This window comes from Salvelinus namaycush, chromosome 6 (assembly GCF_016432855.1).
Source record: "Salvelinus namaycush isolate Seneca chromosome 6, SaNama_1.0, whole genome shotgun sequence".
In the NCBI taxonomy this organism is placed as follows: domain Eukaryota; kingdom Metazoa; phylum Chordata; class Actinopteri; order Salmoniformes; family Salmonidae; genus Salvelinus; species Salvelinus namaycush.
This window is the reverse complement of record NC_052312.1, coordinates 9177557-9204151: the sequence shown is the minus strand read 5'-3', so window position 1 is coordinate 9204151 and position 26595 is coordinate 9177557. Positions and strand designations below refer to the sequence as shown.

Here is a 26595-nt window from a genome sequence, read left to right as displayed (position 1 = left end):
CTGATTGGGAACCATATTTAGGTAGCCTGTTTTGTGTTGGGTTTTGTGGGTGGTTGTCTTCAGTCTTCGTGTGTCTGCACCAGATAGAACTGTTTCGGTTTTGTTTATGTTCACCTTTATTGTTTTGTATTTCTTAGTGTTCAGTTTATGTTTGATAATAAACGTGATGGACACTTACCACGCTGCGCATTGGTCCTCTGATCCTTCTAACTTCTCCTCCTCAGACGAGGAGGAAGACGAAAGCCGTTACAGAACCACCCACCAAAAAAGGACCAAGCAGCGTGGGAACACGCAGCGGCAGCAGGAGCAGCGCGAGAAGGAGGAATGGACATGGGAGGACGAGTTGGACGGCAAAGGACCCTGGGCAGAGCCAGGGGAATATCGCCGCCCCAAAGCAGAGCTGGAGGCAGCAAAAGCAGAGAGGCGGCATTATGAGGAGCTAGCACGGCAGAGCGGCTGGAAGCCCGAGAGGCAGCCCCAAAAATTTCTTGGGGGGGGAACACGGGGAGTGTGGCAGAGTCAGGAGTCAGACCTGAGCCAACTCTCCCTGCTTACCGTAAGGAGCCAAGGATGGAACCAGAGCCAGTCAGGGCGGTATTGGAGGTGAGCGAAGCAGAGACAGTAAAGGAGTTAATGGGGAGATTGGAGGAGAGAGTTATGAGGGAGGTGCTGGTTTGGTGCATGAGGCACGACATCCGCCCGACGGAGCGTGTCGGGGATTTGATGTCACCTGAGTCAGCTCTCCATACTCGTCCTGAGGTGCGTGTTAGTCGTCTGGTGAAGACTGTGCCAGCCCCACGCACCAGGCCTCCTGTGCGCCTCCCTAGCCCTGCACGTCCTGTGCCAGCTCAGCGCACCAGCTCTCCTGTGGCAGCCCCACGTACTAGCTCTCCTGTGGCAGCCCCACGCACCAGCCCTCCGGTGCCGGCGCCACGTACCAGGCCTCCAGTTCCAGCACCCCGCACTCGCCTTGAGGTGCGTGTCCTCAGCCCAGTACCACCAGTGCCAACACCACACACCAGGCTTCCTGTGCGTCTCCAGAGCCCTGTACGCCCTGTTCCTGCTCCCCGCACTCGCCCTGAGGTGCGTGTTCCCAGTCCGGTACCACCAGTTCCGGCACCACGCACCAGGCCTACTGTGCGCCCCAGCAGGCCAGAGCTGCCCGTCTGTCCAGCGCCGCCTGAGCCGCCCGTCTGCCCAGCGCCGCGTGAGCCGCCCGTCTGCCCAGCGCCGCGTGAGCCGCCCGTCTGCCCAGCGCCGTCTAAGCCACCCGTCTGCCCAGCGCCGTCTGAGCCGCCCGTCTGCCCAGCGCCGTCTGAGCCGCCCGTCTGCTCAGCGCCGTCTGAGCCGCCCGTCTGCCCTGAGCCGTCAGAGCCGGCCGTCTGCCCTGAGCCTTTAGAGCCGCCCGTCTGCCCTGAGCCGTCAGAGCCGCCCGTCTGCCCTGAGCCGTCAGAGCCGCCCGTCAGTCAGGAGCCGCCAGAGCCGCCCGCCAGTCAGGAGAAGCCAGAGCCGCCCGCCAGTCAGGAGCTACCCTTCAGTCCGGAGCTGCCCTTCAGTCCGGAGCTGCCCTTCAGTCATGAGCTGCCCCTCAGTCCTGAGCTACCCCTCAGTCATGAGCTACCTCTCAGTCATGAGCTACCCCTCAGTCATGAGCTACCCCTCAGTCCTGAGCTGCCCCTCAGTCCTGAGCTGCCCCTCAGTCCTGAGCTGCCCCTCAGTCCGGAGCTGCCCCTCAGTCCGGAGCTGCCCCTCAGTCCGGAGCTGCCCCTCAGTCCGGAGGAGTTTCCTCAGTCCAGAGGCGCCCCTCAGTCCAGTGGGGCCCTTTATTAGGGTTCCCAGGCCAAGGATCGCCGCTCAAAGGACGCTAAGAAAGCGGACAAAGATAATGGTGGAGTGGGATCCACGTCCAGCGCCAGAGCCGACAGATGCCCACCCAGACCCTCCCCTATAGGTTCAGGTTTTGCTGCCGGAGTCCGCACCTTGGGGGGGGGGGGGGTACTGTCACGTTCTGACCTTTATTTCCTTTGTTTTGTCTTTATTTAGTATGGTCAGGGCGTGAGTTGGGGTGGGCAGTCTATGTTTGTATTTCTATGTTTTTCTATTTCTGTGTTTGGCCTGATATGGTTCTCAATCAGAGGCAGCTGTCAATCGTTGTCCCTGATTGTGAACCATATTTAGGTAGCCTGTTTTGTGTTGGGTTTTGTGGGTGGTTGTCTTCAGTCTTCGTGTGTCTGCACCAGATGGAACTGTTTCGGTTTCGTTTATGTTCACAATTATTGTTTTGTATTTCTTAGTGTTCAGTTTATGTTTGATAATAAACGTGATGGATACTTACCACGCTGCGCATTGGTCCTCTGATCCTTCTAACTTCTCCTCCACAGACGAGGAGGAAGACGAAAGCCGTTACACTTATGTGAACCATGGTAATTGAAATCAATATAGTGGTCAGTTGCATCTCTCATTTGACCCTTTTATTATAGCTAGGACTTGGCACCAAACTCTAATGAGATGGTGAGAGGTACACCCCATCGTCTTCGTTCCAGTTTGTTTTAATGGGCAGTTAAGCAGGGAGAAGACAGGTCAATGGCAGGCAGAAGTCAGTAATCCAGGGCAGTGTCAGACAGGTACAGAACGGCAGGTCAAGGCAGGCAGAGTGGTCAAAAACGTCAAAACTAGGAAAAACAAGAGAGCGACACAGGCGTACAGGAAAACCACGCTGGTCGGCTTGACAAGACAAGACGAAGTGGCAACAGACAAACAGAAAACACAGGCATACATGCACAGGGGATAATGGGGCAAACGAGCGACACCTGGAGGGGGGGGTGGAGACAAGCACAAGACAGGTGAAACAGATCAGGGTGTGACAGAAACTGCACATTTTAGAGTGGCCTTTTATTTTCCCCAGCACAAGGTGCACCTGTGTAATGATCATGCTGTGTTATCAGCTTCAGTTATCAGATATGCCATACCTGTCAAGTGGGTGGATTATCTTGGCAAAGGGGAAAATATGATACATTTTAATCAGCCCTTCCCTCAATAATCAGGTCAGGCTTGGTCCCTCTTTACCTTTTAGAAACATCATTGTTCTCCTACCCTGCCTCCCTTCTGAGATGACGGTACACTTTATTTTACAGGCTTATTCCCTGCAAGTCTTCCTTAAGTCGTTGTAAATGAGAATCTGCTAAGTTAAAAGAAGGGCTAAACAAATACAGTACCAGTCAAAAGTGTGGACACACCTACTCATTCAAGGGTTTTTCTTTATTTGTACTATTTTCTACATTGTAGAATAATAGTGAAGACATCTAAACTATGAAATAACACATATGGAATCATGTAGTAACCAAAAAAGTGTTAAACAAATCAAAACATATTTTATATTTGAGATTCTTCAAAGTAGCCACCCTTTGCCTTGGTGACAGCTTTGCACACTCTTGGCATTCTCTCAACCAGCTTTATGAGGTAGTCACCTGAAATGCATTTAAATTAACAGGTGTGCCTTCTTAAATGTTAATTTGTGGAATTTCTTTCCTTTTTAATGCATTTCAGCCAATCAGTTGTGTTGTGACAAGGTAGGGGTGGTATACAGAAGATAGCCCTATTTTCTTTATTAAAAAAAAATGTAACCTCTATTTAACCAGGAAGGGCTCATTGAGATTTAAAATCTCTTTTTCAAGAGCGTCCTGGCCAAGATAGGCAGCACCAAGTCATTACAAAAATTACAGACAAACAAGTAATCTAGTAAAAACCATAGAATTCACAAGAGTATAACAAAATCAAAAACATTGACAGGTCAGGGAATTAATCTCAAGATCATTCATTAGTGATTTAAAAATACCAATCGGAACAAGTTCTTCCAGTTTAAAAGTATTTTGTAAGGCGTTCCAAGACGATGGCGCAGAGTACATAAAAGCCCTTTTACCAAATTCAGTTCGAAACATTTGGAACAGTTAGCAAGATATAGTCCAGCGAATGAAGAGTACCCACCACATTTCTGAACAATAAAAATGCCCAAATAAAAAGGTAGTTAACCCAAAATGGCTTTATAAATAAAAGTATACCAGTGACTGAGCCTATGAGTGACTAGAGAAGGCCAGCCAACCCTGGTATACAAAGGTTTTGCAGTTTAAAATAAATCTCAAAGTGCCATGGTAAAGGGTGTCAATTGATCTCAAACACTGAACGGAAGCATTCATATATAAAATATCCCCATAGTCTAGTAAAGGCATAAATGTAGCTGATACTAGCCTCCTTCTGGCTTCAAAAGGAAAACAAGCCTTATTCCTAAAATAAAATCCCAATTTCAGCTTCAATTTTTTTGTAAGTTGTTGAATATGCAATTTAAAAGAGAGGCCGTAATGAATTAAAATTCCAAGATATTTATATGAGGTTACAACCTCAATCTCCTTGCCCTGACAGGTAGTAATAGGTGAAAGGTTTTTGGTAAAAGACCAAGTCCATATTATGGTGTGAACAGCTCAAATAAGCAAAGAGAAAGGACAGACCATCATTACATTAAGACATGAAGGTCAGTCAATGCGGAAAATTTCAAGAACTTTGAAAGTTTCTTTATTGCAGTCGCAAAAACGGTCAAACGCTATGATGAAAGTGGCTCTCATGTGGACTGCCACAGGAAAGGAAGACCCAGAGTTACCTCTGCTGCAGAGGATAAGTTCATTAGAGTTACCAGCCTCACAAATTGCAGCCCAAGTAAATGCTTCACAGAGTTCAAGTAAGAGACACATCTCAACATCAACTGTTCAGAGGGGACTGCGTGAATCAGGCCTTCATGGTCGAATTGCTGCAAAGAAACCCCCACTAAAGGACACCAACAAGAAGAAGAGACTTGCTTGGGCCAAGAAACGTACATTAGACCGGTGGAAATCTGTCCTTTGGTCTGATGAGTCCAAATTTGAGATTTTTGGTTCCAACCACCGTGACTTTGTGAGACGCAGAGTAGGTGAACGGATGATCTCCGCATGTGTAGTTCCCACCGTGAAGCATGGAGGAGGAGGTGTGATGGTGCTTTAATGGTTACACTGTCAGTGATTTATTTAGAATTCAAGGCACACTTAACCAGTATGGCTACCACAGCATTCTGCAGCGACAGAACAATGACCCAAAACACCTCCAGGCTGTGTAAGGGCTATTTGACCAAGAAGGAGAGTGATGGAGTGCTACATCAGATGACCTGGCCTCCACAATCACCCAACCTCAACCCAATTGAGATGGTTTGGGATGAGTCGGACCACAGAGTGAAGGAAAAGCAGCCAACAAGTGCTCAGCATATGTGGGAACTCCTTCAAGACAGTTGGAAAAACATTCCAGGTGAAGCTGGTTGAGAGAATGCCAAGAGTGTGCAAAGCTGTCATCATGGCAAAGGGAAAATGAAAAATCTTTGAAACTTTGAAAAATCTAAAATCTATTTTGATTTGTTTTACTATTTTTTGGTTACTACGTGATTCCATATATGTTATTTCATAGTTTTGATGTCTTCACTATTATTCTACAAAGTAGAAAATAGTACAAATAAACAAAACCCTTGAATGACTAGGTGTGTCCAAACTTTTGACTGGTACTGTAAATTGTTCCCATAACTCCAAAATACACTTAAAACAATTATTTGATGTATTATGTAATCATATTATGATGAAAAATATAATTGCAATGAAAATGTAGTCAATTCCAATGAAATGTAGTCAATATTGTTTGATAAATCAATTTAAGGTACTAAGTGTCAAGGTTTTGTGTCAAGTGTTACATGTAAAAAAAAAAAATAAATAAAAATGCTGTGTCAAAATGACTGTCTACAAAATGTATTGCACTATAGAGATCACCTAATACTCTATTGCAACAATGCCTAATAGGCTACATCTCAGCGTCATGACCTGTAGCAACTTAAAGCCATCAATATGATAATTTTTACTTATTATTTGACAAATACAAAGTAGGAGCAGAGACGGCACATCTCTTTGTGAAGAGATCTCATTCTTAGATGGGCAGTGAACAACTGCATGTTTCATATATTCAAATACACAAATTATTATTATTTTTCGATGGGATTGGTGAAGTCAGCTCATTGTTGAAGAAAATTCAAGAAGCGGAAGAGTGCGAATCAGATCGAATATTATTGATGCCGTTTTCCATTCTTCTTTGTTTTCAAACGAGTGTCACGCAAACAGATGTCCTTAAACTGTTTGCTTGGGAATGTAAATGTTATAGTATTGAGGGTGACATTCACTTCACTCTTATGAAGAATGCATGTAGTGTATGTAGCCTAGTGGTTAGCGCGTTGGGCCAGTAACTGAAAGGTCGCTGGTTTGAATACCCAAGGTGAAAAATCTGTCAATGTGCCCTAGAGCAAGGTACATAACCCTAATTTAATCCAGGGGTGCTGTACTACTATCGCTGACCCTGTAAAATAACACATTTCACTGCACCTATCCGGTGTATGTGACTATAAAACATTTATTTACAATGCTATCCCTAAACAGGATGTTAGAACCCGCTTCCTTCCAGTGTGCATTGTGACTCACGTACTGAACACATCTGACAAGGGCCATTAGGAGGGACTTAAAATCTGGCTACAGCTTTACCTCAGACTTGTAAGTGACACTGTCAGAGCCCCACCAAAGCTTAATGTTGGTGGCCTACTTCTTGATGATATGCACATCTTACAGAGTGTGGCTTTAAAAAGCTAACATTGCTCAACATACAGTATGATTTATTGAATTAACCGAGCTTCAATCTTTTGACGAATTACTATCAATGACCATTATCATTGTTGTTACTATTATTATTATGCTCCAATGAATAACAATCTGTTTCCTGGCATTTTCTATCTAGCAATTTCTTGGATTTCTATTCCCAGAATGGCTCTTATCACAATAAGGGGAATTCAGAGAAAAGTAAAGGGACTGGCCCTATTGTAATTTTACTTTGCTCTGTGGGAATACAGCCATTGATCAAAGGTCAGAATTAGGGTGGGAATGTGTGTGTTAAGGAAATATCTAAAGCATCCCAGGCATTACACATCTTCCCAAAGGAACAGGCTTTCTCTGGGAAAAGTGATCCTACCGCCACAAAAAAACTGTCACATTTCCCCACATCATTCAGTGTGGACTGGATGCATAACACTGGGTGAAGGTTGTGTATAAAGTGACTTTGTATAATACCTTCTAATAGATTCATTAAGGGCATTATATTTGCAATGAACCACACTTATGTAACCCCTTTAATAGCAAAATAATATTTAAAAAACATATTCCACAATTTCCAGCAAGGTGTTGAGGTGTAAACATCCACATCCACACACACAAAGGTGTTTTGATACTCCACCTAATGTGTTCCTACTTTAATCAAAGACGTTCATAATGTGCTCCAAAGTAAACACTTTTTCTACTTGGTGCTGCCAAGTCCTAATTTCCCGTGCACTTATTTATTACCGGTCAAGGCCACATTCCCTTGTTGAAATAATCTGTTCATTACTCACCTTAAAGTTGGCCTTATAAGACATTGCTGTAGCCCTTTACACTTGTACCCGTGTACAGGTTGAAAATGGCAGATTTGGGCACTGATAAGCGCCTAAATTGGAGCACTGTGGATGTGCAGTAACACGCTATACATGATGTCAGAGCTCTGGCTATGCGCTTCACAGCGCTGTATGGGTTTTGACTGTCAGCCGTTCTGAACTTGAGTGAAGAAAATGCTGTAAATTAAGAGGACTATGTATTTTGAAAGATGAGACGTTGATGATTATAATAAATACCGCTTTGATGTCATATAAGCAGGCCAAATATGCATTTTTTATTTACATTTTATTTAAATGTACCTTTATTTAACTTTATATGCATTTCACATTTCCAAATCATAAAACTCATGTCATATACAGTGTCAACGTTTATGATCACTATGTTTGATGTACAGTTACAAGATGACATGGCGTCATACCATTGGTTATTCTGAACAGAATTAACCTATGTCTATTGGGAAGAACATTTGCGTAGGACACGCACCTGAATGCACTCATGACTCCTTTCTATGGTCACCAAAATGATCTGTTTCCCTGAATTGCATTGTGAAAGCCTAACACTGTACAATTTTATAACTTAGCTTGGCAATAGAATAAGGTCTCAAATGATGCCGACCTGACCAGTGGCGTGTATTCATGGGTTCCAAGGGAAGCCAGGCTTCTCCCAAAAGTTTACCAAGGAAAAAATACATACAAAATAATGGATCTTTCATCGCTCTGTGTTACATCAATTTCCTTGAATTCGCAAGAGAAAGCATTTGAGCGAGCGAAACCGCACCCATCTGTCTCTGTATGTGTAGGCCATCTATCTGATGCTGTCTGGTCAAAAAGAGTATGACATTGTTGCCGCCTGTAGCATTGAACGCAAGGGAAGCCAGAGAGCATTTGGCCTTCTGTCACGCCCTGACCATAGAGAGCCCTTGTTTCTCTATGGTGTAGTGGGTCAGGGCGTGACTAGGGGGTATTATAGTTTATAATTTCTATGTTGTGTTCTAGTTTATAATTTCTATGTTGTGTTCTAGTTTATATTTTCTATGTTGGTGTTTTGTATGATTCCCAATTAGAGGCAGCTGGTAATCGTTGTCTCTAATTGGGGATCATATTTAAGTAGCTATTTTCCCACCTGTGTTTGTGGGATATTGTTTTTGTGTTTGTGCATGTGCACCACATAGTCACGTTTAGTTGTTCGTTTATTGGTATATTTTTGTTTTGCTGAAGTTTCACTTGGAAATAAATATGTGGAACTCAACATCAGCTGCGCCTTGGTCCCGTTCTTATAACAACCGTGACAGAATATCCCACCAAACAAGGACCAAGCAGCGTGCAACGATGGGAAAAATAAGTTGGACCTGGGAAGAAATCATGGAAGGACAGGAGACCCTTCCTTGGCAGGAGTCGCAGAGGACTAAAGAAGGACGGCAATGACGCTGTGGACCGCGGCCACAGAAACTCCAAGATTTTTTGTCGGGGGGCACATGGAGATGGCGGCTGAGCAGAGGGAAGAGCCAGAGACCACCTGGGAGGCGATAGAGAGGTGGTCGGTTGACCCAAGGAGAGTACCAGAGCCCGCCTGGGAGTCGATGGAACAGTGTGAGGAGGGATACCGGAGAATGGAGTTGGCTAGGAGTATGCGGCAACGCAGGCGTTTGGAGTAGCGTTTCATCAGTCTGGTGAAACCTGGGCCAGCTCCACGCATCTGGCCTCCAGTGCGCCTCCCCAGTCCGGTACGTCCTGTGCCTGCTCCCCGCACCCTCCCTGAAGTGCGTGTCACCAGTCCGGTGCCACCTGTGCCGGATCCACGCATCAGGCCTCCAGTGCGCCTCCCCAGCCCGGTACGTCCGGTGCCAGCTCCCCGCACCCGCCCTGAAGTGCGTGTCACCAGTCCGGTGCCACCTGTGCCGCCTCCCCAGTCCGGTGCGTCCTGTGCCTGCTCCCCGCACTCGCCCTGAAGTGCGTGTCACCAGTACGGTGCCACCTGTACCGGCTCCACGCACTAGGCCTCCAGTGCGCATTCACAGTCCAGAGCTTCCGGCGACGGTTCACAGTCCAGAGCTTCCGGCGACGGTTCACAGTCCAGAGCTTCCGGCGACGGTCCCCGGTCCGGAACCTCCCGGCGACGGTCCCCGGTCCGGAACCTCCCGGCGACGGTCCCCTGTCCGGAAGCTCCAGGCAAGGTGTCCAGTCCAGCTCCAAGGCCGGAGTCCTCCTTTGCACCGGTGCCCAGTCCAGGCACGGCGTCCAACCCAGCTCCATGGCCGGAATCCTCCTTTGTGCCGATGCCCAGTCCAGGCACGGCGTTCAGCCCGTCACGATGGCAGGATCCGGGGTCTGGGCGGGGGCTATGACCTACAACGGAGCCGCCACCGACACTAATCACCCCCCTACCCTCCCTATTTGGTTTCAGGTTTTGCGGCCGGAGTCCGCACCTTTGGGGGGGGGGGGGGGGGGGGGTACTGTCACGCCCTGACAATAGAGAGCCCTTGTTTCTCTATGGTGTAGTGGGTCAGGGTGGGACTAGGGGGTATTCTAGTTTATAATTTCTATGATCTAGTTTATATTTTTTTATGTTGGTGTTTTGCATGATTCCCAATTAGAGGCAGCTGGTAATCGTTGTCTTTAATTGGGGATCATATTTAAGTAGCTATTTTTCCCACCTGTGTTTGTGGGATATTGTTTTTGTGTTTGTGCATGTGCACCACGTAGTCACATTTAGTTGTTCATTTATTGGTATATTTTTGTTTTGCTGAAGTTTCACTTGGAAATAAATTTATGGAACTCAACATCCGCTGCGCCTTGGTCCCGTTCTTACGACAACCGTGACACCTTCCTTGATAAAAAAAGTAGAAAATAATAGCCAATCAGCATTGAGCTATACTGAGTGAGCTCAGCTGTGAATGGTCCTGGAGCACAAAATAAAGTGAAAGGGAAGGCAGTTGGAAGGCAGTTTGGATTTGGCTTCAGACCAATCAGATCACAAGTCAACGAGATTGTTGACAGAAAAAAACTTGAATTGTTGCATCTTGTGTTATGTTGTTGTCCTCTGCTGGTTAGCTAGCTAGCTAAAATCATCCCTTTCCTAAATTAGCCAACAATGGATATAGGGATTTGAACTTGTGGTTTTACTTAATTCTCTGTACTGGGCAAGGATTATAACGGTGATTCCGATCCAACCATAAATTAATACATTCATTGTGCCCCTGGCCTGAGAGGATGAAAATTCAACATGTAGCTAGATGTTGTATCATGCTAATGTTAATTAGCTGGCCTGGCATTTAATTGTCCATGAAAGGAAGTTAGGTTAGTGAGCAAGTATTTTAGCTAGGTAGCCTAGGATAACAAAACATAAAAGCGTGTACTGTATGACAGTCATAGACCGTTTAGACAACCTGAAAGAGAGGAGGATGGCATTGGCGTTCCTCCCCAAGTAGGGTGAGTCAACATGTTTTTTCTACTTACACACACACACACACACACACACACACACACACAGATAAATCAGTACCATGGACACCCACATCTTATTTAAAGGCGGTGTCAGAGGAAGGGCCTAAAAATTGTCAAAGACTCCAGCCACCCTAGTCATAGACTGTTCTCTCTGCTACCGCACGGCAAGTGGTACCGGAGCGCCAAGTCTAGGTCCAAGAGGCTTCTAAACTAAACTAAACTAAAGACTCCTCAACGTCTAATCAAATGGCTACCCAGACTATTTGCATTGCCCCCCCACCTCTTCTACGCTGCTGCTACTCTCTGTTATTATCTGTGCATAGTCACTTTAATAACTCTACCTACATGTACATATTACCTCAATTACCTCGACTAACCGGTGCCCCCGCACATTGACTCTGTACCGGTAACCCCTGTATATAGCCTCACTATTGTTATTTTACTGCTGCTCTTTAATTATTTGTTACTTTTATTTGTTACTTTTTTTTAGGTATTTTCTTAAAACTGCATTATTGGTTAAGGGCTTGTTGATTGGGCTAAATAGTTTTTGTTGTCTTTTATACTGAACAAAAATATAAACGGAACATGCAACAATTTCAATGATTTTAATGAGTTACAGTTCATATAAGGAAATCAGTCAATAGAAATAAATAAATTAGGCCCTAATCTATGGATTTCACATGACTGGGCAGCGGCACTGTCATGGGTGGGCCTGGGAGGGCATTGGCCCACCCACTGGGGAGCCAAACCCAGCCAATCAGAGTTTTTCCCCACAAAAGGGCTTTGTTACAGACATAAATACTCCTCAGCTGTCTGGGTGGCTGATGAAGAAGCCAGATGTGGTGGTCCTGGGCTGGCGTGGTAGCACGTGGTCTGTGGTTGTGAGGCTGGTTGGATGTACTGCCAAATTCTCTAAAATAATGTTGGAGGCGGCTTATGGTAGAAAAATTAACATTAAATTCTCTCACAACAGCTCAGGTGGACATTCCTGCAGTCAGCATGCCAATTGCACACTCTCTCAAAACATGAGACATCTGTGGCATTGTGTTGTGTGCAATAACTGCACATTTTAGAGTGGCCTTTTATTGTCCCCAGCAGAAGGTTGATTGTAAGGTTGATGATATGTAACACCTGTCAGGTGGATGGATTATAGTGGCAAAGGAGAAATGCTCACTAACAGGAATATAAACAAATTTGTACACAACATTTGAGAGAAATAAGCTTTTTGTGCGTATTGAACATTTCAGAGATATTATATTTCAGCTCATGAAACATGGGACCAACACTTTACATGTTGCGTTTATATTTTTATACTGTATAGTTGTCAGTGTATTAGACTAAGCATAGGTGATTAGATTATGTTGAAATGGTGCTGGAATAGTAGAGGCAGTTTCCGTTTTTTTTGCGACTTGCGGTAACTCCGTGGTTCTAAATCAATAGTTTTGTAAAATTTCGCTTGCTTGACCATGCTGTAGGTCATGTAACTTGTCAATATGTTTTGTAGACTTCACCAGACAGATGTTGCTCTCCGGTTTTGTAATGAAACAAATGTGTGGTTGAATTTATTCTGCCACTGTGTCTTCTAATTGTCTTTAAATCAAATTAAATCAAATGTTATTGGTCACATATACGTTTAGCAGATGTTATTGCCGGTGTAGCGAAATGCTTGTATTTCTAGCTCCAACAGTGCAGTAATATCTAACAAGGCTTATATATCACTGTGTCAAGGCATATGAACTAACAGGTTAAAGAGCAAACAACGCAAGTATCATAACACATAGGATGTAATATGGCTTTTTTCCTGGATTGGTTTCCCCGGTGATTTTACCCACGCACCTCTACTGCACCTGACCTAGATTGCGATTAATAATGGAACTTTTTGGATTGCGTAAACAACAGTAATTGTGTGATTGGGGGGGGGGGGGGGGGGGCAGGGTTGTGTTAAACAAAACAACTCCAAGCGTGATTGCTTTACTTCCTCAACGGCACAGCTAGGAGAGCTCAAAAAACACCTTATAGTTGAAAACTCTTCTTGGAGTCATAAAAGTGCATTGAAATGACTTAGGAACTGTTCACACTTTTAGTTTGACCTCTCACTCAAACCCTTGTAATTTTTGTCTTATGTTGCACCTACCCCACATCTTTCAGGAATATTTTTATTTTGTTACTAAATGTATCCAGAGTATTTTAAGATTTCGTTATAAACAAATTCAGCGAAAAGTATAGTAAATGTAAAATGCACATAAGATCAACAATGTAATGTTTGGATTCAGTCTTGTGAACTGTTGTGTCCTCACCTTTTGAAGAGAGATACATACTTGTTGGGAGACAGCGGTGAAATCCAATTTATGAAATAAATATTATGATATAAATAATAATTTATGAAGCTCTCATTATGAATGTTTTGGCGAATGCTGTGTCATCACTCACAGTCATCATGCAAAAATGTCCAGAAGAGTAAATATTTAGATTGTAATACATTTTTATTTAATATGTTTACATAGACTTTCAGTTTGCAGACTTGAAATTCTGGCTATATCACACACAAAAAAACTGTTTCGTTAAGTTGAAATTCATGCACATTTTTTATTGAACAGTAATATAAAATACTTTTTCATAGTTGCGTGTGCATGCTTCATCTGCCAACTGTTTCAAAGTTAAATTACAAAAGCAAAGCTTCATGTCATGTAGTGAAATACTTGGGCATATAAGCATTTTTTTTTTAAAGGTCATGGAGTTTTTTGTTTTATTGATATACAAAGCAGAGTTCCAAATAATAACAATAATCATAATAATCAAATTACACTTTCTGTGGCACGTGTACAAAACAGAACAAAAATGTCTTAACCGTTATATGACATTAACAGCTATCATGCATTTTGAGTTCCACATGTAACCACAAACCTCACAAGAATGGTTAAACATACTAAATTTGACTGTGTGCACTTACAAGCCCATGTTAAAAATATGATTCCTCCTCCATGTCAGATAATTAAATGCATCAATTTTAAAAGAAGTTGAGGGATATAAAGCATTATCATGGTGTTAATTTAATGAATGCCAGTATATGTTCACTAAGCGCACTACATTTCAAAACAGGCCCCGGCAGCCAAGGTATTCAATTCATTTATCAATTTCCTTTGTTTGAGTTTATAAAACATGCATAGGCAGACACTTTTAGTTTGTCTTTTTTACACAATATAGGTTCTTTACGCTTACTTTGTTCGCAATACTTTAAAAAGAGAAATGAACATTCACAGAATTCCACCAAGACACAATAAAATCTCTATCCACAAAAACATTTTTTTATATTTGCAAATTATAGATAAATGTAAATTCCAGTGATGAAACTTCCCAAAAAATAGATATTCATCACCAAGGTAATAATTAGCCATTATACAGAAATCCGGGTCAAAAGCACACACCAAATGAACCTGGGGTAAGCATAATCTGTACAAAACCATAAAACATATTTTTTTTGGCATTTCAACAAGGTTGCAACATTCTTTTTAAGACTGCCTAATTTATCTGAGAGCTATTTTATAAGAGTAGCAAAAAATGTTATCAATAAATATTCTTTACTTAGTTTGTACACCCTTATGTTAAAAACATTTTTTTTCATGTTCTGTCCTTTTTAGTGCTGTATTTTGTAAACGTACAATAGTTAGTAAGAAGTTACACAACATTTTCATATCCAGTAGAACAGGGCTCTCCAACCCTGTCCCTGGAGAGCTACGTCCTGTTGGTTTTCACTCAAACCCTAATCTAGCGCACCTGATTCTAATAATTAGCTGGTTGATGAGCTGAATCAGGTGAGATCCAACTGGGGTTGTAGCGAAAACCTAGAGGGTAATTCTCCAGGAACAGGGTTGGAGAGCACTGCAGTAAAATGAGTGAGAGGCTTTCATAAAACATCTCCTTTAGAGAGACCAAGAGAAAGAGATCCTGTCTGTCTCTCTCGTACTGAAGTACAGAATCAAGCACGTCATCACCAGCTTCGAGGAGGCCAAGGGCCCAAAAGAGTGAACAATGCGAAAAACTTAGTCGTTTCTACAAGTTTTTTTTTTTAAAGGCATACCCAAAGACTAGAGTCTCTCCTGCGGTTGTTGTACTGTAAGCGCCACTTCCTGTGAGCACCACTTCCTGTAAGCGCATTCCTGATCTCGTCCCTCCCTTTTCTCCTCCACCCTGCTCTCTCCTCTCTGCCGCCATGTGGCAGACTGCGACGAGGAGGATGGTGGTATAACACCCCACCCTGGTCGCCACAGGCTGCCACCACCACCCGCCTCGGTGGAGTGTGCCACTTCACTGGATGTTGCTGCTGCTGTCCTTGGCGTCCGTGCCATTAGTCTCCGAGGACAGAGCCTTGTTAAGGGAGTTGAGGCTGGCGTCGGAGGGGAGGCCGTCCCGCCTTGGGGGCATCCGCTCGTTAATGCGGTCCAGGCCCTTGGCCTCCTCAAAGCTGGTGATTTTGTGCTGGGGCGAGAAGCCCTTGATGGCTGGAGGATGGAGAGAGGGAGTGGGGGATGAGGGGAAAATTGATGGAGGGGTGATTTAGAGGTAGAGAAGACATGTAAAATATGAGGTTAGTTATTTCTGGTTCACATGCCGAAACACAGACACATCAATGTGTTTTGAGATGTCTTTGGTTTTGTTCAGCGTCAAGAATTCATCGTGAATCAAAGTCATGTGATGACAGAATAACGAATTAAAATCTGTTTCTGAATTGGTTGGTTATATAAACCATTGCACTGAATAGAAAGTCACTTGATGGTTCTTAGCCAAGCAGAGGTCTAGTGGGTCAACCGACAGAAACCACATCATTTTAACATTATAAATAGTTATCTGTGGGAAAAAAACACCAAAAAATAAAAATCTATACTATTTTATCTGCTTAGTGTTTTCATATAAATAACTACAGTATGAATGCAAGCTGAGTGTGTGTACACTGAGTATACCAAACATTAGGAACACCTTCCTAATATTGAGTTGCACCTCCCCCTCCCTTTTGCTCTTAGAACAGCCTTATTAATTCGTCGGGGCATGGACTCTACAAGGTGTCGAAAGCGTCCCACAGGGATGCTGGCCCATGTTGACTCCAACGTTTCCCAGAGTTGTGTCAAGTTGGCTGGATGTCCTTTGGGTGGTGGGCCATTCTTGATACACATGAGAAACTGTTGAGTGTGAAAAACCCAGCAGTGTTGCAGTTCTTGAAACAAACCGGTGCGCCTGGCACCTAGTACCATACCCTGTTCAAAGGCACTTAAACATTTTGTCTTTCTCATTCACCCTCTAAATGACACACATACACAATCCATTGTTTCAAGGCTTAAACATCCTTCTTTATTAACCTGTCTCCTCGCCTTCATCTACACTGATTTGAAGTGGATTTAACAAGTGACATCAACAAGGGATCATAGCTTTCACCTGGATTCACCTGGTCAGTCAATGTCTATATAGAGCAGGTGTTCTTAATGTTTTGTACACTCAGTGTATATCTAATACAGGTCTAACTTCTTTCTGCCGAGAAATTTGAACACCTAAATTAATAAATTACATTTTACTTTCACATACAATGTATAGGTGCAGTTAAATGTGTTGTTTTACAGGGTCAGCCATAGTATTACGGCACCCCTGGAGCAAATGAGGGTTAAGTGCCTTGCTCAAGGGCACATCGGCAGATTTTTCACCTAGTTGGCTCAGGTATTCGAACCAGCAACCTTTCGGTTACTGGCCCAATGCTCTAAACACTAGGCTACCTGCTGCCCTTGTAAATTATGAATAACATATCCTATGTAGTTCATTCTGCCTTTTGAAGACGGCAGAGAACTATAATACAATCAATATGAACAATTCATTACAATAAATTACAACACAATACCAACACCAATTACCATATCTCAATTATATAACCCGATTGACAAAAGGAATACATAATCCGACTGAACTATAGGTGAGTGTCTGGTGCTGGAGGACAATAGGTTTTCATAGTGCCATTGCCTTTCAATCAAGGACAGATTTACAAAAAGTAAAAACACTACTGATAAATCAGATAATTGACTCAAACAGAAAAATATGTAAGTCAATTATGAGATGGAATTAAGCATTTTGACAATGACATGGGGAAAATAAATGTGCAAATTATTCAATGTGAAAGTGAATGTAGTGTAATGTAAATAGCGGAAAACAGTAAAAACAACAATGTTGCAGCTGATGCTCTCTTAAAAAATCAACCTGAAGATAACTGAGTGCATATTGAATAAGGGCACAATTAAAACCCCTGAGGATCCCCAGGACCAGACCTCCCCACCACTGTACTATACAAACAAAACAAAAGGAAATGGAAAAAGATTTTTAAAAAAGAAGGAAAATAGAGAGTGTGGCCCACCAGACTGAAACATACAGTATACCACAAAAAGACTACGCTCACATACATAGACACCAGAGGAGGCTGGCGGAAGGAGCTATAGGAGGACGGGCTCATTGTAATGGCTGGAATGGAATCAATGGAATTGTACGAAACACATCAAACACATGGTAACGACGTGTTTGACTCCGTTCCATTGATACCATTCCAACCGTTACAATGAGCCCGTCCTCCTATGGCTCCTCCCACCAGCCTTCTCTGATAGACACTACTACAGAGGTACTTGGTGCTAATCACTTGTTAAGCCTGCTCAGAACATGCAGCAAATTACTAATAAGGGACAATGGGGTTATAGTGGTTGTGGGCAGCTACATTTTCAAGAGATCCTTTTTTTGGATCAGGGGGGCACCATTTTGGAGGAATTACCCATATTATGGAATTATGGGTGTAGAGAGAGGGGGGCTGATGGGACTTGTAGTTGTGTTTCTGCATAGCACAGGTCAGTCACAGGTTATTAGCAGCTCAACAAAGAGAACACGACACAGAGGAACCACAAGGAAAAAGAGACAAAAAGATTCTTGGGACTGATGCACGTAATCCTCTAGGGGGTGCTCAAGAGGATTCGCTGAACAATTCCAAAGTAAATAGCAGCTAGCCAACAAACCGCTATTTACTGCATAGTTGAGGTTGTTCTTTGTTGCGTGGGTTTGTTTGCCCATTTGCTTCTGGACTTGGAGTCCAATTTGGCTTTCAAAACTTTGGTTGGAAAAGCACATTTTGTTCCGATTTGTTTCTATCGAACGTACTGTATATTAGTGAAAAAACAAAGCAGAACTGCATGTTGTTTCAAAGGGGAAAATCGAATGGCAAGACTGAGTCGGTGGGTGAGTGGGTGCAATGGCATGGGGTGTGAAGATGCAGGTGTGCCATAATATCCTTGGTTGGTGTTTTTTTAGAGAAACTTATGATTGGGCACTATTTAGTGGAGGGGACCAAGACTCAATTCAGTCTGTAGCGTGGAAGATCTGCGTTTTAGCGCGGTTTAAAATTCATAGGTCATTTCCAATAGAGCAGACATATGCAACATTTACCGTGAATGCAGTCTCGGCGAACATGATAACATTGCCTTTAAATGTCAATCGCGCTACAACACAGATCTTCTGCGCTACAGATTGAATCCAGCCCTAAACTAAAAACTTTGTGAGAGGGAGGGAGGGGAAGGGGGGCTACTGTATATCCTAGCAGGTTTAAAGAAAAGTCATGCACTTAATGTCTCACCACCTGACTGATATGAACTTTGTTCCCCTTTAAAACAAACGTCGCTTTTCTGTACTTTCCCCCCCCCCCCCGTTTATTTATTTGTAATTTTTTGGGTTTGATTTTGGTAAATTATTATGTCACAATTTGTTAGACCAAACACCCAACACACTCTGTAACAAGCTACGGCGAAAAGGATGAAAACTCCCATGTCTATTGCGATAAGAAGCAACAGATAGGGCTGCCGGCCTATTTACCTTCATCTGCCTCAATAGCCTCAATAGTAGCTGAAGAGAAGAAGACGGGGGTTGCAAAACGAATGAGAAGGAAGGTGAGCAGCGAGGAATTCATTTGGTTTTCCCAACCGGTCAATGAGCAGCAAAAAGAGAGAGCCAATGCAAAGACAACAATGTAAAAAAAAACTCTCTATGTTTTTGGGACAGAGGCAACACATGGATGGAAGCAAAAAGAGGGGAGGAGGGACTAGGCGGGTGTGTTAAGACGGACAAAGGAGGAAGGGGGCAGGAAACAAAAAAGGGGATAGACGGAATGGAGCCAGTCAAATACCCATTGTAGACAAATGCGTGGTGTGCTGGTATTTTGAGCTTTGTAAAAAAAGGCACCCGTGTTTGACAAAGGGACAAGAAGCGGTGCTGGACGAATATAGACAATGGACGTCTGGAAGGGGGACACCGTGACAAGTAGGACTGGAGTGGGTTACAATAGTGATTATCAAAGGGGAACAGTGGATGTCTGACGTATCCTCACTCAACATACTACACACTTGGACGGGGATGACATGAGGGGTGTTTTAACAGGAGTTGGGGTACAGTACATAAAGACGTGTGAGTGAAAACAGAGACAACTCTGCCAAAGTCAAGAATGTGGTTGCAACTGAACCACCGAGACCAAGTAAAAGAAAATAAAAAGGTGAAGAACTCTTCAAATGTTCTCGGTAACAGCTATCTAGAACTGTAGCGCAGCCACGTCTTCTGACATGAACCGTCAACAGAGCAGACGCCATGATGCATTTAAAAATTTGCAGGACTTTGATACACTTACCACTTACCGTACAAATCCTTCTGTTTTATAGCAATACTTATCACCAGAAATACAGAAATGACTCTGTAGTCAGGTGGTGCACAAACAGACAAATAAATGGGTACGAGTTGCACTGCAAATAAAGAAATACTCAGCGGCTACAGCTCTACACTTGAACAGGTGTGTGTTGCTATTGAGTTATAACACAGTACATAATGCACAGGAGAGACGTACACACACAGGTAAGTTATAAGGAGGCCCAAATGAAACCAAGTGGTTGATGGATTGCACAACATTGCAGTAGAAGCACATTGCAGACTGTCTGAACAATAGGAGCCTATGGTGAGCTGTGATTCTACCAATGCCGCGACAGAAAATCTCTCGAACGTCACTCTGCCTCCCAAAATGGCTCCTCCTCGCTGCTGCCTCTCCATTGGATGGCTTTGGCCCATCGTTGCCTCACTGGGAACTACATGGTTGCTCCTATGCAGTCCGAATCAACAATAGCTGTATATGCATCGGTGTGTGCATGTGTTTGAGATAGAGATATAGACTACTGTTTAGAGGGCAAACATGTAGAATTTCTGTGGTCAACTTCAGGAAAAGTGAACCCAGAAATAGTGAACCCAGAAATAGAGTGTCAGATGAGAGCAGTAAAGGTTAGAAAACAATACTCTGTAGGCCTACAGTGGTTCCTCTTTTAAAAGTTGCTAGCTTACACCGCAGGACTTAGAGGTAATTTGTGGTTTAGTACAGTACCCTGCGTCACCACTTCATTGCTCCAGACCAGCACAAGGGGGAGTTAGAGCACTGATTATGTTTTTGGGTCCTACTATGTCTCTAACTGGCAATGAATGGGTGACATAAACCTAAATAGAAACTGATAATTGTGCACAACTTCAGTATTACTTATTAAAACTGTTGCTAGACTAAGGTTTTTATTATTTTATTTTGTTAGGATTATTTTGCTCATACTGTAGTACTGTAGGCCACTGCTGACCGGTCACGTTGTACAGCGCCTGAGTGGTGCAACGGTCAAAGACACTGCATACTGTAGCAGTGCAAGCTGTGTTGTTACAGGTTCAATACCTGTGCTGGCCTCGACTGGGAGACCCATGAGATGACTGTAGGTTTTTGGTTTTTCTCCCTCTAAAAACAGAAATAAATCATTCTAAATAACAAACTGGCTTTATTTACAAATTAGTAACAATGTCTCACCCCATGTTCAAGAATGGCCTTTTCCTCTGCCTTTTTCTCTCTCATTTTACGTTATTTGAAAACGAAATAATTTCGCTGACTAGGGAAACGTTCCCACTGTTCTGTTCTTAGTACCAGTCTGCACGTTCAAACTAAAACAATGTAACTAATAATGGCATCTTTATGATTTCATTAATAAAATAATGATAAAAATACTCTTTCAAAATGCCAATGTATATTTAGTTATGGATCCATAACGAATTACTATGGGAATAAATATCACTGAATTATAGAAATGTCCTCCAATCCTCGGAGAGTCACATTATATTTTTCAATATACTGTAGGCCTACCCTAGTTTTATTTATTTAAAGAGCATATTGAAGTTAGAAGCAATAGCCTACAACTAATTTAGCATCGTTTCACGCTGCTCTGAGACAAGCATGGGTACTGGTCTTGATAAATCAATGAGATTTTTATTTTCACTTAATCTCCGTTTGGGTATTGGTTAGACTAGAATAAAAAAATGAGGATGCAGAAATGTTATGCTCTTAATGTAACCTTTATTTAACTAGGCAAGTCAGATAAGAACAAATTCTTATTTACAAGGACAGTCTACTCCTTCCTCCCCATCGGGGAATTGAACCCCGGTCTCCCACGTGCCCTGCCTGCACGACATGGAGATTCTTTAGCTAAATAGCCCAGTACGGTACTGCCAAGTTGTAGAGAGCCATATTTTCCGTTCCATCCTAACGGAAATCCAGAGGGTTTTTTGTTTTCCTTGGAATAGAAAAACCATAATATTAATCAAATGAATTAAGCAAGTACCAATCAAAAGTTTGGGCACACCTACTCATTTTTTCTTTATTTTTACTATTTTCTACATTGTAGAATACTAGTGAAGACATCACAGCTATGAAATAACACATATGGAATCAGTTAAGAACAAATTCTTATTTACAAGTACAGCCTACTCCTTCCTCCCTGTCGGGGAATTGAACCCCGCTCTCCCACGTGCCCGCATTCTCTAGTACAGTCATTATTGAAGGTACTTGAGGTCACCGGGAAAGTCTGGACATGGCCTGCTCTCCCTTCTGTAAGGAATTAGGCACTTTCCCATGCTTACTACAGACAGTATGTATTGTTGGCTATGTTTACTTGTCAGACTGCACAGTAGCCTAATAAACAAATTCAGGTGGCTTATATCTTCAAAATGCTTTAAATGCTTTATTATCCAAACGTAAAAGCATATACTGTGCAGTACTGTATTTCTTCATCAGCATCTTTATGCTTTCGTTAATAAAATAATGATAAAAATATTATTTCAAAATGCAGATGTTGATTTAGTTATGGATCCATAACGATTCATTAATAATTAATGAATTACTATGGGAATAAATATCAATGAATTACAGAAATATTGGAACAAAATTGTCTAATGAAGGCAAACAAATTGTTGCTTACGGGAAAATACTATTTTAAACACACATGGTCACGTTGTACAGCGTCATTATGGCTATTAGCAGGGCTATATTCTGGCCTTTATAAATATTATTTTGGCCTTTAGTCAGATTACAATCGCTCACTGTTGTTTTTTTTAAACAAAATAATCTCCAAAATATCTTTATACATAGCCTTCCCGCTGTGGACGTCTATTTCAGCACTGTTTCGCGCTGCTCTGAGACAAGCATGGAGAAACGAAAATGCTCAATTATATTCCATGATATTCTTAAGATACATGTGTTGACTGAATATAAGCATGTGATGTCTGCTAAATAATCAAGTTAGGTTTCTCCAGAAATAAATAATTCTAAATAACAAACTGGCTTTATTTACAAATTAGTGAGAATGGCTCACCCAATGTTCAATAATAGCCTTTTTCTCGCTCACTCTATGTTAAATAAAACGGAATCCCCAAAATATCGTTACTTTTTAAACAAAGCGATTATTATTAATGAATTTAGAATTATATAAAAGCCCCTTAGATATTTTCACAGATCCTAATGGAAAATGCCCCTTAGATATTTAATTTAGAATCCTCCAATCCTCTAAATGTAATTATTGGCGGAGAGTCACGTCATTGAAAAAAATATTTGTAGATATACTGTAGGCCTACCATAGGCAAAATGAGTATTGGCTACACTGCAATTAAGGTGTGGAAATGCTATGCCCCTTACATATTAATTTAGATTTCTACAATCCTCTTATGCTGTAGCCTACTCCCGACCGTCACGTTGTACAGCGCAATATTTTCCATTCCATCCTAACGGAAACCCTGAGGGTTTAGTTTTTCTCGGAATAGAAACACCATGATATTAATCAAATGAATTAAGACAAATTTCTTACAATCAATCAATCCCATGTACTATGTTATTACAAAAAATGTTTTAAATTCTCTAGTAATGCCAATATGGGAGACTATCAAATGCTTCTCAAAGTTGCCCTCTGGTGGTCAAACTAGCATTAATGTAAAAAATGGCTGACAATTAAATAACGTGCCATAGAATGCTGCAGCAGCCCGCAAGGTGTGCTGCAGTATGACGCAACTTTTAAAGGAGGAACCACTGTACATACTAAAACAACTGACAGAAAAACTGACAGAGGAGACAAACTGACCAAGAGAGCCTGAAGAGAGGAGAGTGAAGTTGTTTGGATTTCTGCCTTGTTTGTGGATGACAAGGTGGACAATATTGATCCCCTTACATCCACAGTTGTTTATGTCAATTCCAATTCATCTGAATCGTAGTCGATCCTTAGCCTCCCTGACTTCTTAAAAATGACTTTTTAAGGTCCAAATCAAGGTCCACGTTTTTGTTCTATAGAACATAAATAGAAACTCTAAATTGGCTATGTTGTAGCCCGATTCTGTGGGTAGATTATTCAATTCGACTCATCATCTTTGGAAGAAATGTCTTCCCTGTGGAAAAGCATATTTTAATGCTAGTCTGTCACGTAAAGGAGATCGATCGATCGTCAGACTGGTTTTGGGAGTGTTTGGAATTCAACATGGGAGGGTGAATTCTACAATATTCTCACAAAACACTGCTGACAGAATACTTGCACAACAGATTATACCTGTGGTTTCTAGGGAGAGATGAGAAAGAAGAAGACAGAGACAATATTTGAGATATAACCAGTAGATTGCAGAGAAAAGGTGGAGAGAGGGGGGGGGGGGGGGGGGTAAGGAAAGCAAGACAGCATTAGAAGAGACAACGGGGACACAGAAAGTCAACTTCTAACATTTAATATCTGTATTATCTAAAGCCACGCCAAGGGGTGCACATTTTGGTTTTTGCCTTAGCACTACACAGCTGATTCAAATTAAGCTTTATGATGAGTTGATTAATTAATCAGCTGTTTAGTGCTAGGGTAAATAACAAGATGTGCACCGCTTGGGGTCCCCAGGACTGAGTTTGAGGAAACGCTGAACCACAGGTTACATAGTATTTACCACTGCTGCAACTGTGTTCTGTGACATAAAAGTCATAAAATATAGCAGGTTTAATTCTAGACACCCACCCCCCCAAAAGGCTCAATACGTTTCAGGTCTTTAAAGTAAATGTATTGCTAATAAAATATTATATATAACAGTGTGAGGGGTGTTGTGGTCTGGACATGGAGGTCCAGGGTGTGTGTTGCGGGGTTTACCATTCTGGAGCTTCTCCTTGCCCCCGGACAGCACTCCACTGGGCAGCATGCCGGTGGGGGTCAGCCCCTTCAGTGTCAACACACTTTCACTCTCCTCCCTGCAGGGACAACAAACAAACAAATGACACAACGCTCAGATAGAAATATAGCCCCTAGAACATGTAGGCCTTATAGCAAGCTCATTCCTGCACGGGAAAAACCCATTAAACAACGTTCAGATGGAAATATAGCATGCAGAACTGATGCATTCATGTGAAATAGTGTTTCTCAACTTCTCAAAAAAGTGTTTCTCAAGTCTCACGTACTCCCAACATCACACATTGTTGTTCTAGCCCATGGAGGCTGCTGAGGGGAGGACGGCTCATAATAATGTCTGGAACGGATTTAATAGAATGGCATCAAACACATGGAACAATGGTCTTTGATACCATTCCACCTATTCCGTCCCAACCATTACCATGAGCCCGTTCTCCCCAATTAAGGTGCCACCAATGTCCTGTGTTTCTAGCCCTATACTAGCACACATGATTCAACAAATGTACCTGATTTCTCAATGTTTATGAAAGTTACTGCTCCTATTGCTCCCCAATTGGTAGTTATAGTCTTGTCTCATCGCTGCAACTCCCGTACGGACTCGGGAGACGCGAAGGTCGAGAGCTGTGCGTCCTCCAAAACACAACCCAACCAAGCCGCACTGCTTCTTGACACAATGCCCACATAACCCGGATGTCAATGAATACCACTGAGTAAGTTATACTGTATAAATAAGCCTTTGTTAAAAGCTTTTCATTGCAGCCTTATTCTCAGCTGTGAGTTTCCCACTGGGCACACACTGGTTGAATCAACGTTGTTTCCACGTCATTTCAATGAAATGTTGGTGAACCAACGTGGAATAGACGTTGAATTGACGTCTGTGCCCAGTGGGTTGTTATTAAGACGTGTTTATGTAGACATTTTTTATGTAAAATGGCATTCCTGTAATGTACAATGTACTGACCTCTGCCTAGGATCATGTAACTGGGCACATATTATAAAATACATAAACATTGGTATACAGGAAATGCACACCTAGACTTACAGAGATGATTCCTAATAAATACCTTAGGACAGAGAATACCCTCGCCATCTTGCCAATGGCACGGATCTTGTTCCTGATGACCTCCTTGCGTGCAGAGGCTGTGGCACCTATAACACACGCACGCACGCAGTTCTCAGGGTCAGACAGTCAGGCTGTTTCAAACCATCACAACATGTCTGCTTTTCTGGGTGAGGCATTTTCTTTAAGGTGTGTTCATTACCAGACATGAGCTAGTAAAACTTAACACTAAGTTGTGTTTTGTGTGTCTAAGTAGAGTACATGTTTGAGTGACTACCACTGATACAAAGGAATTGTTTCCTAAATGTTTAGTTGACATTTATTTGACACTTGAATCATTTAGCAAATGTTTTTTGCACAGGAGTGTCATATCACATCAAAATACACAATGTAGTTATTGAAGTTCAAAGTAAAACCAACCGAACCAGTACTTTGAATCTCACTCCACCACTGCGATTCCCTGGTTATGTCTTAGTATGAAAGGCATTCTGAGAAAGAGGTGAAGCTTGGTGTTCGATGCCTCAGCATCAATACCCTGTCTAGAGGGACCCTGTAGGCACTAATCGATAAAGTACTCCCTCAAACACTCTGCCTGGCCTAATCAGACATTGAAAAGCACTGCAGATGACCTGCTATCGATTCCCTTTGCTAGGACTACTGTTTTTAATCTGCCATTGCTTTGTGAGGCCCGTGTTATATAATTGTTCTGAACGTACAAGGTGTAAACAACCTAAAACTGTCTTCTTACATGGTCGTGTTCAGTTGGCATGGACTGGAAGAAAACATTTCAACAGAGATAAATGGGGAGGCACTATTCGAATTTGTCCAATAAGAAACACTTGTTTTCATTTTCTGTTGCAAAACGTTTTTCTACGGTGTGCCCTAATGAACACGACCCAGGTTTCTATTTCTGCTTGGAGAAGAATATAGCCTGGTCAAGAATATAGCCTGGTAAAGAATATAGCCTGGTCTAGAATATAGCCTGGTCTAGAATATAGCCTGGTGAAGAATATAGCCTG

The 26595-nt window shown here is 42.5% G+C and overlaps 1 protein-coding gene across 1 annotated transcript in view; it reads right to left on the bottom strand.

The window, feature by feature from the left end:
• Positions 1–13441: 13441 nt before the first annotated feature.
• The window catches only part of LOC120049598 (serine/threonine-protein phosphatase 2B catalytic subunit alpha isoform), a 145604-nt gene continuing 132450 nt past the window's right edge, over positions 13442–26595 (bottom strand). Inside the window, exons 11-13 of the mRNA XM_038995891.1 lie at positions 25581–25665; positions 24481–24578; positions 13442–15471 (exon numbers count right to left, since the gene is read on the bottom strand). Coding sequence (XP_038851819.1) covers positions 15278–15471; positions 24481–24578; positions 25581–25665 — 377 coding nt within the window. The 3' untranslated portion in view covers positions 13442–15277. The remainder of the gene's footprint in view (positions 15472–24480; positions 24579–25580; positions 25666–26595) is intronic.